Raw genomic sequence first — 22,373 nt, 5'->3', positions numbered from 1 at the left:
CAATAGTGAGTGAGTCATTCAACTTGATCAGAAACTGTCCAAATGGCTGTACCATTTTGTTTTCCCACCAGCGGAGTATGAGAGTTCAAGTTGTTCTGTCCTTGCTGGTACCTGGCACCATCAGGGAGACCATCACTCTGATACGTGTTGTGTGGTACCCCAGTGTGGCTGTAACTCCCAGTTTCCCAGTGACAAATGACGTTGAGCACCTTTGTATGGCCTTAATTCCCTTCTGTATATCTTCTCTGGTGAAGTATCTGTTCAAATCTTTGGACTATTTTTTAATTGGTTTATTTCCTTATTAATGTGTAGTTTATCTTTTCATTCTCTTAATATTGTCATTAGTGGGACAGATGTTTTAAATTTTGATGAAGTTTCATTTATCATTTTGTTCTTTAATGGATTATGCTTTTGGTGTGGGGTCTAAGGAATCTTTACCTAAACTCAGGAGTTTCTCTTAGTTTTTTTCTTGGTGTTTATACTTTTAGGTCTTAGATGTAGGTTTATGATCCAGTTTGAGCTAATTTTTTCCAACGTGCAAGGTATAAGTAGCCTCTCTCCTTCTCTTCTTCTTCTCTTCTTCCCTCTCTCTCTTTTTTTGTGTGTGGATATATAAGTCTTCCAGCTCTATTTGTTGAAGACTAATTTTCTCCATTGACTTGCCTTTGCACCTTTGTCTAAATCGACCATACATATCTGGGTCTATTCCTGTTTCTCTGTTTGGTCTATTACTCTCTGTCTAACCTTTCACCAAAACCACACTGTCTTGATTTCTGTAACTTTATGGGAAGTTTTGCAGTAGGTAGCCTGTGTCCTCCAATTTTTTTTTTTTTTTTTTTTGGATGTTGGTGGTGCTGGGGATTGAACACAGGGCTTTTGTATGTGAGACAAGTTCTCTACCAACTGAGCTATACCCTCAGCCATGTCCTCAAATTTTGTTTTGTTTTTCAAACTGGGCTATTCTAGGTCCTTTAACTTTCCATATACAAGTTAAAATCAGCTTGCCAACTTTTACAAAATATTTCTATATCAGATTCTTTCTTGAGGAGATACCTGACCAGTATCTTGTGAGGGTCACTCTGGTTCCAATACATTAAATAAGGTTCATAACTGACACTTTTCAGAGGCTTTGCTATACCTTAGGATTCAGAGAGAGAAAGGGTTAGGGGAAGTGATTCCTAAACCGATTTGTGTTCATTTGTGTTCACCAAGGAACACTCTTCTTCATCAGATGGTGATATTTTCAAACTGTATCCAACCCACTAGTGGGACATGAAATCAGTCTTTCAGAACAAATAAACTACCACAGAATAGAAAATACCCAGGCCATTGCTCTTGTTAAGAATTGCACCAAATATTGTGTTTTAATTATGTGTGTGCCGATGCAGATGTATGTCATCAACCTAAATAACAAAAGAGTCTCCAAGGAATACTGAGTCTATCCACTAGTGGCAGAGTGTTATAATCCAGGACATGTGGAGACCATACACATGTCCAAAGAAGTTAAGGAAAGAGGAAGCTTTTAAAGGCAAAAGAAAGAAGTACATGTAGTTTGTTTTGAAACAGAAAACATTGGTTACAGGGGCCTATCTTAGGAATGGACACCCATTCTTAGTGGAGACAGTGTCAAGCAGGTGTACTTGTGCATTCTAACAGCTATCCTTTTGATTCATGTTGCAAGATGAAGTTAGGAAATCCCTTGGCAAAAGTTCTAGTGACAAATATATATGGTTAGGAGCCCTTCAGGGACTTTTTGTAATAGTTTTCATCATAGGCATGTTCTGGTCATCCCGATAGCCCTCCCTCCTTGGTCTCCCAGCTTTATTATTTATTTTTTGGTTAGGGTTTGACATGAGTGACTCCATTTTGATTCTAGCAACTTTCACATTATGGAGTAGAACATCTTTGTTACTGTGGGACACATCCAAAGAGCTTGCAGTAATAGCTCTATAAAAGGCACTTTGGATCGTGCTACAACCCAAATGACTACCTCATCTGTCCTCTGGCCAGGTCGGCTCATGTCCCTCTCCCTGAAAGCTTGCCCTCTCCATCTACCTTACAGCCTGCACCATCTTTCTGAAATACCAATCTGCTCTCACCACCCTCCCTAAGAAGACTTTCTGCTTCCTCCAGCACCTGCAGGAGTAATTCCCAAATTCTGAGCCTGGCATTCAGTCTTAATCCCACTGTCTCTGGCCTCTTGCTGCTGCTTTTCTCCTGTATCCTCTGTTCTGCAGGCACACATGTGCCTTCTGGCCTCCAAGCCCTTCCTGCTCTTCCCCTTCCTCTGCATGATGGCTGTCTGGGGTAACCCTCCTCCTCCTTCAGTTCTGGACTGGCACCTCCTCTGAGAGGCCTACCCAGACAGCTTCTCTAACGCCTACTCAGATGACCCTTCTAAAAGTCAATTTTCTCTACCCTCATCGTGGACGTCACCCACTCACCCTTAGCCTTTGGAAACGCCAAGACCATCCGCAACGACAACTCCAGCCGCTTCGGGAAGTACATAGACATCTACTTCAACGCCAGCGGGGTGATCGAGGGTGCACGCATTGAGCAGTTCCTCCTGGAGAAGTCCCGAGTCTGCCGGCAGGTAAGGCTCTGCCATCATCCCTGGAGCCCTCCAGGAGGGTGACCTTCCTCACTCTCGCCACCCCCATTCCTGGGTGGAGGAAGCTTCCCAGACCCCATGGACCCCTTGAGTATTCCAGCAAAACCAGTGATAGGATTTTCTATCATTCATTGGAATTTTTGAATTTTTCAACCATATAATTTCCTTCATTCTTTGGTGCCATGGTGCCTCACCACATTAAAATTAATTCTGAGGCCGGGCTAGTGCTCAGCTAAGGATGGGGGCATTTTCAGGCATGTTGGGGCTAGCCAGTTGACAGTGTCCAGAAGGCCTCAATGACCAGAAAACGCAGGTTGATGCTATCACCCAAGGCCCTGTGCCCAGAAAGGCTCACACTTGGTGTGAGCTCTGTTGTTGCCATCTTGAAATTCTCACTCTTCAGCAAGAGGTCATGTGATTTCATGTTGCAGTAACCCACAAATCACACAGCTGATTCTGAATGGCAGGGATGCCAACGTGAGACACCTACCACACAGAGTCAGTGCAGCCTTGTGTGTGTGTGTGTGTGTGCACTCTCATATAATGGCATAACCCCAAATGTCTATGGGTGTGTCTGTGAACATGCACGCATTAACACACACACACACACACACACACACACAAACATGAAATTCCAGCAGGGGAAACACTATCAACAAAAGGTAGAGGGTAGATAGATACTTTAGCACATGGGAAGCTGGAGAAGGAGGTCATTTCCCCTGCTTGTCTCATTTGCTCTTCACAACAACCACGAGATATGGGGCTCTTTATCTTCATAGTACAGATGAAAAAACTGAGTCCAGATAGATTATGTAGCTTGCCAGGGTCAAAAAGCTAGCACATGGTAGAGTCTCTCTGACTCCAAGACCTGCCCTTCCCAGAAGCCCCTCCTTCTTCACACAGTGGCTGGTGAATTTGTAGAACTTGTCACCCAAAATAGTACTCTGAAAGTTTAGAGAAACCTCTAAAGGAAGCTTAAAAACAAGCCCTGTCCATAATAAAAAACCGAGTGAAATATGGCATAGGCTGCAGGTACAGCTTACAGATAGAGCATGTACTTAGCATGTGCAAGGTCTTGGGTCCCATCTCTAGCATCAAAACAATAAAATTAAATTAAAAATATGGCATATTACACTGTAGGAAGGTGGGCAGAATTGCAAAGGAGGGGGAGGGCTGTGTATATTGATGTATAAGGATCACCAAGAAACAGATGAATAAAAAGGAAGTCGAAGAACAATAAATATATATTTATATAAAGTAAAAGAACTACTTATAGATATAAGTAAATGCATTTGATATCTAGAAGGAACACAGACTCTCAAGGGCTTCTGAGGAGGGAGAGGAAGGGATTTCAAGCTGGAGGAAGCAAAATGGAAACTCTCAACTCATAGCACTATATACTTCAGATGGATTAAATATTTACAAAGGGGTGCATTTATAAATAGTGTTTAAAGAAATACAAGGCCCAAATAAGCTGTGGCTGTCAGGTGGGTCACAAAAGTGATTGCAAAGTGTGTGGGATTGTGAGAGTCCTGCATGATGTTGGGCACAGGTGGCTTCAGGGCCGCAGAGAAGCAGTCAAGAAGCAGGAAGCTCCGGGCAGGGGATGAATGGGCTCTGGAGGCCCAGGACAAAGATGGCAGCCAGGCCAGGCCAGCCTTTGGATCAGTGACAGAGGCACACCTGGCTGGGGGACCTTGGAATTGAAGCTGGGACAGTGGGCGGGCTGATGGTCTCAGGGGACTTGCTGACATGTCTCTTTGGGGACACCCTCTCAGGCTGCAGAGGAGCGTAACTACCACATCTTCTACTGCATGCTCATGGGGATGAGTGTGGAGGAGAAGAAGCTGCTGGGCCTGGGGATGCCCTCTGAGTACCACTACCTGACCATGGTGAGCCCATCCGCCAGTCCCACTCCTCAGTAGCAATCAGAGAGAAGGGTCAGGGTCTGCTCAACCCTTGAATTTCTATAGCTACAGAAATACCCCAACTCCAGCTGGGCCTCTGAGGCAGGGCTGATGGTCCTCCTTACCCTTACCTGCCCCAGGTCCTTCTGTGTTTGACTGCCAGTGACCTGTTCTTGACAACATGCCTCCTCCTGCCCTTCTGCCAGCTTTACCTCATGGGTCCCTAGCTGATCCTGTGGCCTTTCCCCACAAACCTCACCTTCATTTGGTCCCTGCAAACCAAAAGACTCCCGGTACAGTGAATTCTGGAGAGTCATCCACATGCCTCCTGCTCCCATCCTGGTAGGCACCCCCAGAACATCAGCTCCCAGAAAGTAGGTGCCTTGCTCACCACTGTGTCCCTGCCCCCTGGGATAGCACTGCACAAGCAGCCACATGCTCACATGGGTTGACAAGAGAGTAGATGCACTCCACCCCTTGGATCTCTCTTCTGCATGACCCACTCTCCTGTGGTCACTGCCTCAAAGCCTTCGTCAGCCCTTGCCTGGACCATGGCAGTAGTTTCCTCACCCCCATCCTCATGATCAGTCTTGATCTCCCATTTGTCATCTACCTGTGGCCAAAGGAATCTTCCTATGGTGCAAATTTGATCTCTGATGACAATGATTTGGTAGAAGCCCACGCTCCTTGACATGGTTTCTAGGTCCCTTCAGGATCTGACCCTCGGCCCACTCTCCCCTCTCAACTCTTGGCCCTGCCTCCTGGCAGTCCCTGCCACTGCCTGCCACTTTGCAGCCTTACTCCTGCCATCTCCACCCTGGGCTGTTTGGAAGATCAGAGCCTGAACAAGCCTTGGGTTCCTCCTCCTGCATGCCTTTCCCCACCTCTCAATGGGGCTGGCCCTGGTTCCTTTGGTCTCAGCGTCAGTAACAGCCCATGGCATGGTCACTTGCTGCCTGCCTGTCCCTCCTAGATGCACAGCACCTGAAGTGGGACTGGAGCTCACTATTTCTGAATTCCCAGCAAGTAACACAGGGTCTGGAGTATGGTGAACCTTGGGAAGTGTCTGTTAAAGGGATGAGCCCACAGTATTACACAGAGGCAGAGAAGCCAAGGCTGAGCATGGACAGATGACAAATAGGGAGCAGGGAACACCTGGCCCTAGGTCACACTGTGACCAAGTGCCAATGCTGGTGGCAAGGCAGGCATGCTCTACCCATGCCTCTGGGAATACTTTCCTGTATTTCTGAGCTTATGCCTAGATATGACCCTTTAGGATCCTCCCACAGCCAATGAAGTATGACTTCTGTGGCCTTTGGCTGAGTCTCTGGGATGTCAGGCCTTGCTGGCCTCTGGATAGAGGAATTGGGACGTGGAGCAGCCCCGTTAGCTGAGATGTCCTGTTTCGCAGGGAAATTGCACCTCCTATGAGGGGCTCAATGATGCCAAGGACTATGCCCACGTTCGCTCAGCCATGAAGATCCTTCTCTTCTCCGACTCTGAGAACTGGGACATCAGCAAGCTGTTGGCAGCCATTCTCCACTTGGGCAATGTGGAGTTTATGGGTAAGGCCGTTTCTACCCTAGTTGCATCCCCAGGGAGGAAGAGTGGGGTGACTGGGACAGTAAGAGGAAAAAGTCACTGGGGATTTGTACCAGAGGGGCCCACAGGTCATAGGGTCCAATCCAGTCCTGAAAAAATACTTATGGAAAATGTAGCTGTGATTTTGAGTGTCTCCTAGGAGAAGACATCAAAGCTTAGGAAACCCCAAAAGTGGAGACTCTGATCAGTTACTCTCCCAGTTTTAGCTGGAACTCCAAAGGACTACATGTTCAGGGTGAAGATGAACCAATGTAGAGAAATCTACACACAAAATTGCAAGCTAGTTCATAAGCATCAAGATGGTCTAGGGAGGCTGGAGATGTGGCTCAGTGGTAGAACGCTTACCTAGTATGTGTGAGACACTGGGTTCAATTCTCAGCAGCACATATAAATAAATAAAATATAGGACCAACAACAACTAAAAAAATTACATGTATAAAAAAAGATGGTCTTGGAATTGAGGTATCCTGACCTGTTAGTACTGCCAAGCACCTAACCAAAGTTACTGACAATCCTCTCTGGAGGAAAATAACAGCAACATAGATTACTAATGATTTCTTCTAATAATATTTCAAATACAACATGCAGCATGTGCCCAGAAATAGGAACAAGAAAACAGGTACCATGAGCAAGTGCCAGCAGAAATAACAAGTAACAGAAATTTCACAAAGATTTCAGATATTGGAATAATTGAACAACAGTAAGAGATCTACTCTGCTTGCTGTGTTCAAGAAAAGAAAAATCTGAGTAGGAAAATTTAGACAGGGAACTGGACACTCTAGAAAATGACATCACATATTTTAAAAGGAGCCACACAGAAATTCTGACATTAAAAAAACAACACACCAGGCACAATGGCACATGCGTGTAAACCCAGGAATTCAGGAGGCTGAGGTAGGAAGATCGCAAGTTTGAGGCCAGCCTCAGCAATTTAGCAAGCATTTCAGCATCTTAGCGAGACCTGTCTCAGAAATAAAAAAGGCCATGTGTGATGGCACACACCTGTAATCCCAGTGGCTCGGGAGGCTGAGGCAGGAGGATCATGAGTTCAAAGCCAGCCTCAGCAAAAGTGAGGTGCTAAACAATTTGCTGAGACCCTGTCTTTAAATAAAATTCAAAATAAGGCTGGAGATGTGGCTCGGTGGGCAATAGTCCCTGAGTTAAATCCTGGGTAACTCCCCCAAATAAAATAAAATTAAATAAATAAATAAATAAATGGGCTGGGCATATAGCTCAGGGGTTAAGTGCCCCTGGGTTCAATCCTCAGTACCAAAATCAACAACAACATCAAAATTAAGAACTTAGTGGATAAATTTAGCAGCTGGAGGAATGTGTGAGCTAAAAGAAAAGTCAGAAGAAACTGTAACTATAAGGCATAGAAAGGCAGAAAGATGGAAAGGTAGGAAGCGTACAGGACAAAGTGAGAAGATGTAGCTGGAATCCTGATGAGAAAGAGAGAGCAATATTGGAAGGGGTTGTGACTGGTTCTAGAACTAACCAAAGACATCAATTCACAGAGCAGTGGGGAAAGGACAGGCTTGGGGGGAAACTGTTTCAGAGCAGTGGTGTCCACACGGAAAACCTGAGCTGGGGCCACAACCTCATATCATACCAGAAAGCCGACTGCAAGCCAGTGGTAATTAGGGTGGGCCGTCATCTATCAACTCCACTGGGCATTTCTGCCAGGGAAGTGCACGCTGACCAGAAGTGGGCATTAGGTGGTGGAAGAGTGTCAGAAACATGATGTTATGAAAATAAACAGAAAACAGGCACTGAGATCATGCCTAGACGGAACACCAGGGACCCCGTGTAGGAAATGAGAAGAAGCAAGAAAGAGATTTCCATGAAAGTTGGGCAAGTATTACTCCAGGGGAGAAGAATACCACTTTACAAGGAGAAGACACGTAGAAGATGTCAGTGTTGGGAGGAGGGTCCACATTTGGCTTTAGTTATTTCATGGCATGGACCTTACAACAACATAAGTTTTTTGTTTGATGCACTTTTATCTGTACGTTTTATTTCACAATATTTTTAATTAAAAAAGATAAATAAACAGCATCCCCACCCCAGCTTGGCAGGAGGATCGTGGCTCAGAGAGAAAGAACTTGAAGTAGATAGGTGGTCAGGAGACTGTTGTTTACAGTCAGTGCTCCATTAATGCTTGCTTTATTAGATTGAATGAACAAAATGAATGTCCAGGTGTCTAGGGACAGTAGAGTGGATTGAAGGTAGCTGGTGGCTCATTCTCCTGTAACAGATCCCAGTCAGGCCCTGCCTGTGCCCCTGCCAACTGGGTATCCCAACTTAGTCCAAAAAAACCCCCAAGATTCTTCAAACTTCCCTTTCACCCAGAACCCTGATCTCATCAGACAGAAGGAACTACGGTTCCCTACATTCATTCGCAGCTAAGGTGCTAATGACAGGTGGTCACCAGGAACATTCACTCCCTTCATGAGAGGGCCCTGAGAAAGGCAGTGGCCCACCCCCCAGGGACAGTTGCTGCAAAGTACAGATTTGGGGCTGCCCTCTGTCCCACCACTTTCCCACCCCAGGGTTGCTGCCTCTCTCTCTCTCTCTAGCTGCAGTCTTTGAGAACCTGGACTCCTCTGATGTGATGGAGACACCCGCCTTTCCCATCATGATGAACTTGCTGGAGGTAGTAGGCTACTATGTTTGCTCTTTTCCACTTTTGAGAGAGACTGGGGAGCTTGGGCCCATAGACTGATGCCTGATTCTCATAATCCTGCCCAGGAGCCGCACCCCTACCTCCCTTCCTTCTCCCAGGCTCTGAGCTCTATCTCTGTGCCCTTCTATACACTGGGACGCCTGAGGGTGGGCATCAGGGAGGGGACCATTTGAGCCAATCACTAACAAAGCAGTGAAATGACTAGTGTAGCTTTAATTTGCATTTCTTCCTGTGTCCAGTGTCCCCTCCTGCCCTCCAGTGGCCCACCATGCAACATCCTCACTCTATACCACATTCATCCCTAACTCCTCACTCAAGCACCCAATCCCACACCCATCAGAATGTCTCTGTCCTGTGCCCTGTCCCCCAGGACTTCTCCAGGAATTGTGCTGTTCTGGGAAAGTGGCTTGTGCCAATGAGTCATATGACTCATACCATCAGCCCTTCACATTATTCCAGGGACCAAAAGGAGCCTTGACCCAGAGGAAAGGTGGCAGGTTCTGGATGGGGATGTATTTTTGTAGTGGGAACTCTCCATGTCACACGCCATGGACTGTTCTGTGAGAAATCAATATGATTACAGGGGATGGGGGGAAAGCGTTCACATTAATCACCTTTATTTGGCTTAAGGGATATTAGTCCATTTTGGGTTCTTGTAGCAGAATACCTGAGACTGGGTAATTTATGAAGAATTATGTTAATTGATCTCTCTCTTAATTATGTTAATTAAGTTCTGGAGGGGCTGGGGATGTGGCTCAAGCGGTAGCGCGCTCCCCTGGCATGGGTGCAGCCCGGGATTGATCCTCAGCACCACATACAAACAAAGATGTTGTCTCTGCTGAAAACTAAAATGTAAATAAAATATTTAAAAAAAAAAAAGTTCTGGAGTCTGGGATAAGAGCAGTACCAACATCTGCTTGGGTCTGACAAGGGCCACCTGCTACATATGTACTGGTGGCCTCAGATGGCAAGACAGAGCAACTGAGCCAGAGAGAGCTTGTTTTTATAACAAAGCCACTCCCTAGGTAACCCAGTAATCTATTAATCCACAAACTGATTAATCCATTTATGAGGCAGCAGCCTCAGGATCCACTTGCCCCCCTAGTTCCCACCTCTAACTACCATTAACGTATGAATTGGGGGATTAAGTTCCCAGCACCTGAACTTTCAGAGGCCACATTCAAACCACAGCAGGCACATGGGAGCTTTGAGTTTTGCCGGCTCAGTGTTCCCTCCGTGGTGCATCCAGACTCCCCTTGCTTTTTAGATCTGGGTATCTGAAGCCTGGCCTCAGAGCCCTCCCCATAGCAGGCCCTTTCCCAGAAGTCCCTTTACCAAACCCCGGGAGACCAGCATGCTCAGTCCTATCTAATCTTTTTCCTTAACTGTCTGCACTCCAGTACTCCCAGGACCCTGGCTGTGGCCCCAGTCTGGCCTGACCCTGGTCACAGGCTTTGCCTTCCCTCAGGCCCTGGTCATGGGTTGTTCAGTCACAAGAGGGAACAAGACACAGCAGGAGCAGGTGGGAGTCTGGGTTCAGGCCCTGCTGCTCCACAGATGCAATGCAGCTGTACCTGCGTTCCCAGGTGCAGTACCAGGCGCTCCGAGACTGTCTGATCAAGCACACCATTCTTATCCGTGGGGAATATGTCACCAGGCCCCTGAACATCACCCAGGCTGCAGACCGGAGGGATGCCTTTGTCAAGGTACAGAGATGTGGGAATAGGGCTTGCCCCTGGCCCTATTGGTGAAAAACAAGAAAGAACAGAGGCTGATGAACAGGTCCCAATTCTGCCAGTCACCCGCCTAGGAGTGAACCATGAGCTTCCCAGCCTGGGCTTGATTTCTTGGGGCAATAGTAGTTCTGTGACACCCAATCTTCATGCAGCCTTTTTGGGTGAACTTGGAGAAGGGTTAGCCTCCCTCTGTACCTTGAAGCTCAGAGGCTTCACCCCATGTCTCCTCAGGGCATCTATGGACACCTCTTCCTGTGGATTGTCAAGAAGATCAACGCTGCAATCTTCCCGCCACCTGCCCAGGACCCCAAAAATGTGCGGAGGGCTATCGGCCTCCTGGACATATTTGGCTTTGAAAATTTCCAGAACAATAGGTATGAAGATCTCAGTCCACCTGTTATCAGAAAAACGGAAGAAAAGCAGCTTCTCTCTAAGAAAGCCAGAGGTTGCCGTCCCCAACTCCCATCCCACCTAACCCCCTTGCCACTGGGCTCCAAGCAGGGCCTCTCTCTCCCACCCACAATGCCAGGGTGAGCCTGTGAGCAGGCCTGAGTCTTTCTGCATGAGATGGCCCTGCATACCCGCCAGAATCCCCAGTCTGTCCAGAGAAGGTCACATAGCTAAATGCCTTCCCAGGGAGCCAGGCTGAGACCCCAGCATTCGTCATCCTTCTTGGGCCATCTGCTTGCTTCATGAACCAGAATGTTTTGTCACATGAGGTCATGGTGACAAGTTGAAATCAATAGCATTGATACAACTAGAGGTGTGTGTGGACCATCCCTGACTTTTGAGTTGGGGATTGGGGGAGTGAGGCAGGACACCTCTGACCTGGTATCCCCGCACATCTAGAAGCTAAAAATCTATGACCAGGGAAGGTAAGAACATTGTTACTCAACATGACTACAGTGAAGGATGGGGTGAGGTACACAAGGTGGCCGAGGGAGCCAGGCAGAAGAGCCAAACCTGGGCAGATGATATTCTAGGGCATCATGATGGGCAGGTAATATCGCAGAGCATCATCACAGGTGGGAGTTAGTCAGATGCAGGAAACAAGGGCTGTGGGACAAATAGGCAGGAAGTATTCTGGATGCAGTCCAGATTCCCTGAGCCTGGTTCATTTAAAGGGCTTGGCAGGAAAGAGCCCAGGTCACTGGTTCCAAGAAGCAGGGGCTGGCCTAACCTTGACATGCTCCTGCCCAAGACTGTGTCTGTAAATGGAGCCTAACTTGGGAGGGATTTGGATGCCCCACCTTGAGAACCAGACATGAGCCATTCCAAGTGCAAACACTCTGGGACCTCAGCCTCCCAGCTAAGCGAGGGGACAGGGCAGAGGTTCCACCACTGCAGTCAGGTGAGAGGTGACAGGGCTGGCAAAACTATGCCTAGTGCCATGGAACCCTTAAGGCACAGTAAATTCAAGTGTAAATTGGGTTCTGGCCTCTGGGGAGCGGGACACAGGTAAACAGATCAAGCACACCGGGGACACCTTGGAGGTGGATGACTTGTTGGTCCTGGGGATCTAGCCATGTATGTGGTGATCCTGCCTTGAAGGATGGTCACTGGTGGCCACTAGCTTGATTTGTGACACGGCTGCAGTCTTAAAGCCTGGAAGGGAGATGCTGTAAGGACCTGGGTCCCCTGCTCTACTCCATCATGCTTTCTATGTGTGCTGGGCATGGGGGACATGGTGGGCCTGTTCCTGCTTACCTGGTGGTTAACAGATGTTGAACAAGCAGCCTCAGGCATGACGAGGTCTTATTTAAATAGGTGACCCATCCTGAGTTAAGAGACACCTAAGAGACCCAGAGACAGAGAGGAGGGGGCGCCAAATGTGTGGCGACTCAGTGATAGGAAAGAACCAGGAACATCCAGGGAGCTGTGAAAAGTCCAGGTGGCCAGAGAGTGACCCCAGCAAAGCTGGAACAGTGGTCAAAACTTTCTACTGTGGTCACTGTCTGGATCCTGAAAACATGGGAAGCCGGGAGGAGTTGAAGCCAAGGAAGAACATGATTAGATTTGAGGCCACCACGGGGCTCCAGAGGAGTACTGGAGGTGGCCTGAACTAAGACAGCATCAGTGGGGACAAAAAGAAATAAACATTTCAAGATGCTGTGTTGCAGCTAGCATGGACCAGGCTTTGGCAATTGGTAGGAATTGGGGAGAGGGCCAGAGTCAAGTGTAACTTCTTGATTTCTGACTTGAGTCAGGGGTGGTAAATGGAGGAGTCATTTCCCAAGGCAGGGAACCATCAGGTAGAGCATGTTGGAGGATTGGTGGGGTGGAGAATTGCAGGAGACAAGAATATATCTGGTTGATCCAGAGGGTCCCTGTAGATAGCACTGATTTCTGGAAGCTCATCTCAATACCAAGGCCACTTGCCTACTATGAATCTGGAGCTTCTTGTGAGTACTTGGCCCCATAAGGAGAGTCTCAGTGAGAAGTTAGGCAGACCTTCAAAGGACTCTGTAGGTGACCCTAGGATTCGATGCTATGCTGGGCCTTCTTGTTTCTCTTTGACTGCCACGGGATGGAGGAGGTGATGGTAATGGAGGCACACAGAAGCAAGAGGTGTGGCAGGGAAGAGTGTGCATCTGTGTGCATGTGAATGTACATCATAAGTATGTGGCTGTGTGCAGATGGCTGGTGATCCCAGGGCTCCCTCCACGTATAACAGGGACCCACTGACCCTGCCCCGCCCTGGGTGGTGGCATTGCCTCTACAGTTTTGAGCAACTCTGCATCAACTTCGCCAATGAGCACCTGCAGCAGTTCTTTGTGCAGCACGTTTTCACCATGGAGCAGGAGGAGTACCGCTCAGAGAACATCTCCTGGGACTACATCCACTATACCGACAACCGGCCCACCTTGGACCTGCTGGCCCTCAAGCCCATGAGCGTCATCTCCCTCCTAGATGAAGAGAGCCGCCTCCCACAGGTGTGTTTTTGGGCCTTGGGGGCGGAGCCCTGGCTCGTGGGTCTCTTCTTTGAGGTTGGGAAGCTCCATTTGTGAGGCCCACCTGTTCCCAGGGTGGCTGAGACCTCTGCCAGGAATAAGTGGACAAGCCTCAGACTAACCAGACCCTCCCTTCCTTGAAGGCCAAGCTCAGGCCCACCTGAAGAAAGCTTTTCCTGGCTGCTGGGGCACCTGGACAATTGCCCAGGGGATAGAGCAGGAGGACTGGTGGTAGGGGGTGGCAGATGCAGCCTCTGCTCCTGGCTGGGCCCTCACTCACTATGACAAGTCACCAACCCCTGGGGATTAATGTCCCATCTGTCATTCTGAACCCAGCCTACTTTGTCCCACGAGGGAGCCCCTGAGCCCTGCCGGTGGGCCAAGCTGACCACCGCATGGCTGGACTCTGGGACCTCAGCTCAGAGAGCATCCGGGTTCTTCCAGGGTACAGATATCACCATGCTGCAAAAACTGAACAGTGTCCACGCCAACAACAAAGCCTTCCTGAAACCCAAGAATATCCACGATGCCCGATTTGGCATTGCTCACTTTGCTGGCGAGGTTTACTACCAGGCCGAAGGTGGGTGACCTCCCCTCACGCACTCTCAGATCTGGAGCAGAGAGATCATAGAAAGGAGACTGAGAGAACTGGTGCTTTCACCAATCCAGTAATGGAATGGCAGGGTTCAAAGCATAGATTTGCCTAGAGAAAGGAAGTGGAATGGAACCAGGCATTCGGTGACGTTTTGTGGTTTGGTAGTGGCTCTGCTGAGACATAATTCACATACCCTAATTATTCACCATTGAAAGTGGACATCTCAGTATGTTTTAAGTAGATTCCCAGAGTTGTGCAATGATTGCCACAACTTTAGAGCATTTGTATCACTTCCAAAGGCAACTCCCCATTAGCTGTCGCTCCTGACACCGCCACCCCCACCCCAGGCAACAACTGATTTCTGTCCATCTAGGTTCACCTACTCTGGACATTTCCTGTAAACAGAATCATATACAGTGTGGCCTTTTGTGGCCGATTTCTTTCACTTGTCAACATGTTTTCAAGGTTTATCTATGTTGTCACTTGTATCAGTATTTCATTTTCTTTTTATTCCAGCATAACACTCTGTTGTATGAACATACTCTATTTTGTTTGTCTCTTCATCCGTTAATGAATATTTGAATCGTTTCTACTTTTTGGGTCTTCTGCGTAATGCAGCTGTGACTATCCGTGTCCAAGTTTTTGTGTGGAATGTATGTTTTCATTTCTCCTGGATATATACTCAGCAGTGGAACTGAGGGGACATATGGTAACTCTCTGTTAATTTTTTTTTTAATTTTGCTTTTAGTTGTTGAAGGACCTTTATTTTATTCATTTATTTATATGCAGTGCTGAGAATTGAACCCAGTGTCTCACACATGCAGGGCAATACTCTACCACTGAGCCACAACCCCAGCCCTCTGTTAGATTTTTTGAGGACCTGTCAAACTCTCTTCCAAAGTGATTATGCTACTTTACACCAGCAACAGATGAGGATTCCAACTTTTTTGCATCCTCGCCAACACATGTTGTTATCTGTCTTTTTTATTTTAGCTATCCCAGGGGGGTTGAAGTGGATCTCAGTGTGATTTTTTTTTAATTTACCATCTTGACCATTTTTAAAAAAATATCTTTATTTTTATTTTTATGTAGTGCTGAGAATCGAACCCAGTGCCTCACACATGCCAGGCAAGCGCGTTACCACTTGAGCCACATCCCCAGCCCCTCAGTGTGATTTTGACTTGAATTTCCCTGATGGGTAATGATGTTGTGCATCTTTTCATGCCTTTGTTGGCTATTTGTATATCTTCTTGGGAGAAATGTTTATCCAAATTCATTGCTCATGTTTCAATTGGATTCTTTGTCTTTTTGCTACTGAATTGCAACAGGATTTGTTTGTTTTTGTACTTGGGATTGAACTCAGAGGCACTTTACCACACTGCGCTATATCCCCAGCCGTTTTTACTTTTTATTTTGAGAAGAGTCTCACTAAGTTCCTTACAGCTTCATTAAATTACTGAGGTTGGCTTCAAACTTATAATCTTCCTACCTCAGCCTCCTGAGTTGCTTGGATTATAGGTATGAGCCATCACACCTGGCAAGAGTTCTTTTTTTAAAAAAAAAATATTTATTTTTTAGTTGGACACAATACCTTTAGTTTTATGTGGTGCTGAGGATCGAACCCAGGGCTTCACATGTGCTAGGCGAGTGCTCTACCACTGAGCCACAATCCCAACCCCATGGAAGAGTTCTTTATGTATTACAGATACATGTACCTTATCAGATATATGATTTGTAAATATTTTTTTGTTCTTCACATAAGTCTTTTCATTTTCTTGATGGGGTCCTTTAGAGTGCAAAATTTCTCATTTTAAAAGTCCAAATTGTCTATTTTCTTTTCGTTGCTGTGTCTTGTCTAAGAGTTCACTGTCAGATCCAAGATCATGAATATTTACCCCTACATATTTTTGTAAGTGGTTTTCAGTTTTAGTTTTAGGGTCTATGATCTATTTTGAGTTACCTTGTCACACATTGAGGTAGGGTGAGCAATGGTTTTGAGTGGAGAAGAAAAGACTCGAGGTGGTCAACTGATCAGTGTGTTTAGAAAAATGAGAAAGGCCACTGAGCAGCTGGGGTCAGGAAAGCAGAAGAACTGGAGTGTCACTCTGCTGCATGCGTGGAGAAATGAGGAGGTGCTCTGCAGATACAATTCCACAGTGACAGGAAGATCAGGTATTTTACATAGAAGAGCGAGGTGCAGGGAACTCAGGGGAGTGTTTCTGATGGAGAAATAAGAAGGTGGGGTGGCCCCTTCCTGATTCCCTCCGGAACCTGGCTTTGGGCTCCAGAAAGGTCCCAGAACACCTCCTTTCAAGGTGGCCTGAAGCTGCCTTTGAGCCTTTCAGTGAATGCTCCTTCCTGTCACTCCCAGCTCTGCAAGGACCCTTGTGCCACCCTGCCCCAGCACCTGGTATAGCCCCCTGCGGAGTGCTGTTCCCACACAGGCACCTGCAGGCAGAGGAGGGGAAATGGGCTCCCTTCCTGTCTCCCACTCTGGGTTCAGTCTCCCCAGAAGCAGTTCGTCTTCAGCACTCCCTTGGAGTGTCCCTACTTCAGGGCGCAGCCACTCTTACCTATGGCTGGAGGGCAGAGGCAGGGTCTTCTCACCCTGGGCTCCATGCTTGTCTTGGTCGGCTAGGGCTTCAGAAACAAATACCACAGGCAGGTAGCTCAAACAACGGGAGTTAATTTTCAGACAGATCTGGAAACTAGAAGTCTAATATCAAGGTGTGAGCAGGGTTGACTTCTCCTGAGGTCTCTCTCCTTGGCTTGTTGATGGCTGTTTTCTTCCTGCGTCTTCACACTGTCTTCTCTCTCTCTCTCTCTCTGCATGTCTTAATCTCCTCTTCTTATAATGACACTAGTCATATTGGATATTGGGCCCACCATCATGATCTTAGTTTTTACTTTAATCTCCTCTTTAAGGCCCTATTTCCAAATCCAGGAGATCCATGCACATTCTAACATCCTGGGGCTTAAGACCTCAACTTTTGAAGTTGGGATGACACAATTCAGTCCATAACACTCTGCCCCTCTCCCATTTCGGGAGGCTCAGTCTTCAGGTTGGACCCCAAAGGCAGACTTGTATTGGCTTAGATGACAGGGTGGGGGTGGGTTAGAGTGGGGATGGGAGCCTGGATTGTTGAGAGTTTGGAGCATACAAGTGACTTGGAACTGGGTAGAGATGTTGGGGACCATTCAGGATTTCAATGGGGTCATTGGGGATGGGGGTGATGTCCCTCTGAGCATGTTCATCTTCCCTGTGGGGTGCAGGAGATGGCTGAACTGGTCTGGTGAATGGGTCCTGTTGTCCCCACAGGCTTCCTGGAGAAGAACCGAGATATGCTGAGTGCAGATATCCTTACCCTGGTTTACTCCTCCAAAAACAAGTTCCTGAGAGAGATATTCCATCTGGAGTCTGCAGAAACCAAGCTGGGCCACGGCACCATCCGTCAGGCAAAGACTAGGAATCAGTTCTTCAAGGTGGGTTTCCAGCACCTCCCAGGCCTCCTGGGTCTCTTTCCTCCAAGGGCCACAGGGCCAGAATGATGTGCACAGAGAAAACCATTTAAATCAACAGTGGGTGCCCAACTAGAAGCCTACGTACAGTAGGTGCTTGGGAGGCCTGTGCTGGACAGATGAATGAATGACTGAGTAAGTGCACTGGCCCTTGGCAGCAGCCCTCCTGGTGCAGAGGGTCAGCCATGCTCTGGGCTGCAGTTCCCCATGCTCAATTCATGCCCTGTGTTTACACCCACAGGGTACAGACTCCACCAAGCGGCCCTCCACCTTGGCATCTCAGTTCAAACAGTCCCTGGATCAGCTGATGAAAATACTGACCAACTGCCAGCCCTACTTCATCCGCTGCATCAAACCCAACGAGTACAAGAAGCCGCTGGTAAGCAGGAGTTTGGAGCACCCAAATATAGTGCTGTTTATCTGCTGTGTGTGCTTCACCAGGCTTTGGCTTCTCTGAGCGTTGGTTTTCTCATCCATGAATTCAGACTCTTGCCTGCAGAAGTACAGTGAGGGTTGGACATGATGTTGGGGCACTCAGTAAGTGGCAGCAGCCAGTCCTAGGATTTTAGCCAGTCCTGGTGGCCGAGACCTGCAACATCTTTATCGAGGATTTGTATGGTGACGGGGTGGAAACCTGGGAGTCCCTGGTCCATCCATTCAGAGACTATAAATATAAGGACTCCCTAAACTTGGAGATGCCATTTGAAAGGATGTAAAATAACAATAAGTCATCTTATGAGGATATAAAAACAAATATTTAAAAGAAGTATCTTTTGAAAAGAATGAAGTTATATGAAATTGAGGTTGTCCCATGAAATCTCGGGTATGTCTTCCTAACAGTTACAACATGCAGATGTTAGCAAACTGCCCTTTTTTTCCTTAACTGCTTCAGAGAAGCTTGTGCTCCCAGGGGGTCCCCTGCCAAGCCCACACTGCCCACCTTTGGAGCTGCAGGACAAGTGGGTGAACCTAAGTCTGAGGTCAGGTTTTGTGGGCTCTGGGTCTGAACCCTGGTTCAGCCAGTTAGGAGTAATACCCTGTGCAGCAGGTGCCTCATTTTAATTTAGATAGAAGCCAATTACCCCTACTACATAGAGCTGCTCTAAAGATTAACCAAGGAACGCTAGGCCCACAGGAAATATCCAATCAATAGCTGGTAACTAGTCACCCAAGCCTGACTGCTATGGGGCTTAAACCCACAAAGAGGTGGCTCTGTGGTCCTGCATGCGTTCAGGTGAGGTGATAAGCCTGATGGTAGACTTGCCCACTTAGAAGGTGTTTCCCTAGTGCCCCAGACTGGGGGGGGGGGCTCTCTGGAGGCCACGCTATGGCAGTCTTAGGGCTACCTGACACCTGGGGGAAAATATCATGCCCAAATTCCTCTCTGCCTGCCCCACCAGCCTCCTAACAGAGGACGACAAAGCTCCCTATGGCCAATGCTCCCTCTGGTTCTCCTTTGACCCTCTCAGGGAGGGAAGTTTATAAATTGACTAGAAGGATCTCTGTCCCCAACTACCAGATTTGTTTCTTCACTCCACCGTTCCACCGTGGGAAGCCAAGATGCATGCAGTGCTCACAGGGGCACTTGAAAACATTTTCAATGGGGCACATGCAAATACCTTTTCTAGTCACAGTACTTTGTGTATCTTGAGAATGACAGAAGTGTGATGTTCTTACAGGAGCAGCAGTTTCTGTTACTGATTTCATCTCCTTGGAAATATGTGATGCACTTTTCAGCCCCTTCCCCGACTTTCTTCAAAATGTCACTGTAGTTCAAACGTTTATTGAGTTCTTCCCAACTTGGGGGACAGCCAAATGGGTGTCTGGGCCAGCTGATCTTTCTGACTGTAGGCCTGCGTGCCAGGTGGTGGAGCAGTGGGGAAGCGTAGGGCCCTTTGCTCCCTCTGCGCTCTGCATCTTGACCCTGCAGCTCTTCGACCGGGAGCTGTGTATCCAGCAGCTGCGCTACTCCGGCATGATGGAGACCGTGCACATCCGCAAGTCTGGCTTCCCCATCCGCTATACGTTTGAGGAATTTTCGAAGAGATTCCGAGTGCTGCTGCCCAGCGCTGAGCGCAAGCCAGTGAGTGCACAGCCAGTAGATCAGTGCAACCCTGCGCCTCCGCCGTCCAGTCCTGCGCTGCGTCCAGCATTCCTCCAGCTTCCAAGTTCCAACAGGGGTGGTGTCCTCTTACTGCTCTCCTGGTGCCCAGGATGCCCTCTGGACCCCAGCCTTGACATGACCCCTGTCTGCCCTTCCCTCATCATCCTTTAATTTCTGTGAAAGCAAGGGAAGTGGCTCACACTGGCTGACCCTGGTGGCTGCAGAAGAGATATTTGCAGTTTTATTACGATTACACTCTGCTGTTGGCAGAATGTTAGGGAGCTGAGGTGTGGCTAGGAGCTCTTGGGGGCAGGAAGTCCCTCTTATTCTTTCTGGAATCCCCAACCATCCTAAAGGTTGAGGTGCTCTGAGGCCAAGTGTACAACAGTAGTAAAGCAGGTAGCCTCTGAGTCCTGAACCCTGAAGGCTTCCCTTGCTCACCCCTTGATCTGAGATGCCTGTTGCCTGGGCCCAGCAGCACAGACCCTGGACAGGAAGCCCTTGAGAGGAGGAAGGAGGCAGGATCCCTTGGAAACCCTGCAGGAAGCCCCCTCAAGCTCCCCATGGTCTCTGTTCCAAATGGCACTGAGCCACCCCCCGTTTTTCCTGTGCAGCTTCAAGACAAGTTTCGCCAGATGACCTTGTGCATCACCGAGGTGTGTCTGGGGACAGACAAAGAATGGAGAGTCGGAAGGACCAAAATTTTCCTGAAGGTGAGACCCTAAGGAACTAGTACATCACTAACTAGCCTCCTAAGACTTGGGGGGTGGTGAGCACAGTGAGGAGGAAGAGGAAGAGATCAGAGCCAGGCTGAAGATCACCTGAGCCCCGACCCCATTCTCACCACCGCTGCCTGCCCACCCCCCCTCATTTATTCTCAGAGCAACCTCCTGGCCCCAGACCTCCAGTCAGTTTGTCTATCCATCTGTCTATGCATTGATAAAGCCCATGCTGAGTCTGGGACCCAGACAGAGAGCTATGGAGGCAAAACTAGCAAAAGAAACACCCCAGGGCACTGCCCAGGAGGGTAGAATGGATAGTGAGGGCCATACATGGGCATGATGGTGAGGTCAGTGTGGGCAGAAGGTTGAGGAGGGGAGAAGAGCACCCACCCCTCCTTTCCTTCCTTCCTTCCTTTCCTGGCTATCCCTTGAAGCCACAGCTAGGGTCGAGTCCATCTTTGTATCCCAAAGCCTGCCATGGCACACAGAGAAGCTCAGTTAGGGAGGCAGGAAGGGCCATCAAGTCCTCAGCCTCTCCTCCCCACTTACCATAGGGTTGCACTGCTCTGTGTCCTACAGGAGCAGTCCCTGCCTCCCCAGGGCTGAGATGGCTGGCTTATGCCTCTCATCCCAGGGTGCAGGGATCCAGGAGGAAGTAGGCTGCAGAAAGTCATGCCCAAGGCTCATCATCTCATGCTCATGGGTTGTGGGGGAACATTTTCATGTTGAAACAAGCAGGCTCTTTTGTGCTGTTGAATGCAAACACCATGCAAATTTGGAGAAATAAAATCCTTCAGGGGAATTTTGTTCCTCCTCCCCTGAAGTCTCCAAAACAGAAATCAGAGTTGCCAGATTGAATTAGCAAGAAGAAACAGTTAAAATAGGAAGTTCTTGGAAAAGGGATAATTGCAGCTCCTTCCCTGAACTACCTCAAGAGCAAGTTAAGGGCCCCTTCTCCAGTTTGCCTTCCTGGGAGAAATCTGAAAGTCACTGACTTACAGAGACCAAGCCCTGGCCCAGGCAGGGACTGTGGGAGAGAGGATGGGGCAGCTACATGAAGGCATTGCTCCTGTCCCCAGGATCACCAGGACACCCTGCTGGAGATACAGAGGAGCCAGGCGCTGGATGAAGCAGCGATCAGAATCCAGAGAGTCATGCGAGGCTACAAATACAGGTGCTTGCCCCACCCAAGCCCCCACCCAGCCCACATGCCTGCTCACCATGTCTTTCAGGCATGCCTGAAAGGGAAACTGAGATACAAGGTCCCCTGACCAGCGACACCGCAGCCTGTGGGGACCAGAGAATTCTAAAAGGTTATTGGAATATTTGGAAGAAACAAAAACCACTCTGTAAATTAGAGATGGGACCAGACCTCATATCTGCTCTGCTCTCAACTACATTTTGATGTTCTGCTTTGATCATCTTAAAGAGCATATGGGCTTGGCTTATGAGGTGGTTTAGTTTTAGAGGGGGTAAAATCCTCTCACTGTTCTTCTCTTCCTGATCAGTACTGCCATGCATCATATAATAACATTTTGCATTTATGTCAGTGGTCCATAAGTTTGTATCACTTGGTGACTTCACAGCCATCTTGGTCTCAGTAAATACAGTTGACCCCCGACCAACATGGTTTGAATTACGTGTGTCCACTGACATGCAGATTTGGTGTTTTGGAGATTTATGACGATCTGAAAGAACTCAAATATGAACCACATAGTTCATAGACAGATCGTAGATAATATCAAAAAATTAAGAAAAATATGAGTACATAAAAATATGTAGATAATAGTCTTTTATCACTTACTAATATCTAAAATACAAAAATCTGTTATAAAACATTAAAAATCATCAAAACATTCCAGGCACAGTGTTGCATGCCTATAATCCCAGTGGTTTGGAAGGCTGAGGCAGGAGGATCACAAGTTCAAGGCTAGCCTTAG

General features: G+C 47.9%; 1 protein-coding gene across 1 annotated transcript in view; it reads left to right on the top strand.

Moving 5' to 3' along the window:
• Myo7b (myosin VIIB) overlaps window positions 1-22,373 on the top strand; it is an 86,372-nt gene that overhangs the window by 25,344 nt on the left and 38,655 nt on the right. The window contains exons 7-19 of the mRNA XM_046463676.2: window positions 2,451-2,593; window positions 4,390-4,503; window positions 5,930-6,083; window positions 8,700-8,776; window positions 10,393-10,512; window positions 10,774-10,916; window positions 13,265-13,475; window positions 13,938-14,073; window positions 17,408-17,571; window positions 17,849-17,986; window positions 19,538-19,690; window positions 20,326-20,424; window positions 21,513-21,607. Coding sequence (XP_046319632.1) covers window positions 2,451-2,593; window positions 4,390-4,503; window positions 5,930-6,083; window positions 8,700-8,776; window positions 10,393-10,512; window positions 10,774-10,916; window positions 13,265-13,475; window positions 13,938-14,073; window positions 17,408-17,571; window positions 17,849-17,986; window positions 19,538-19,690; window positions 20,326-20,424; window positions 21,513-21,607 — 1,747 coding nt within the window. The remainder of the gene's footprint in view (window positions 1-2,450; window positions 2,594-4,389; window positions 4,504-5,929; window positions 6,084-8,699; window positions 8,777-10,392; window positions 10,513-10,773; window positions 10,917-13,264; window positions 13,476-13,937; window positions 14,074-17,407; window positions 17,572-17,848; window positions 17,987-19,537; window positions 19,691-20,325; window positions 20,425-21,512; window positions 21,608-22,373) is intronic.

Source organism: Marmota monax, unplaced genomic scaffold (genome assembly GCF_021218885.2).
Source record: "Marmota monax isolate L192 unplaced genomic scaffold, Marmota_monax_Labrador192_F-V1.1 WCK01_AAM20220418_F8-fsc00034, whole genome shotgun sequence".
Classification (NCBI taxonomy): domain Eukaryota; kingdom Metazoa; phylum Chordata; class Mammalia; order Rodentia; family Sciuridae; genus Marmota; species Marmota monax.
This window is presented reverse-complemented; position numbering and strand designations above follow the sequence as displayed.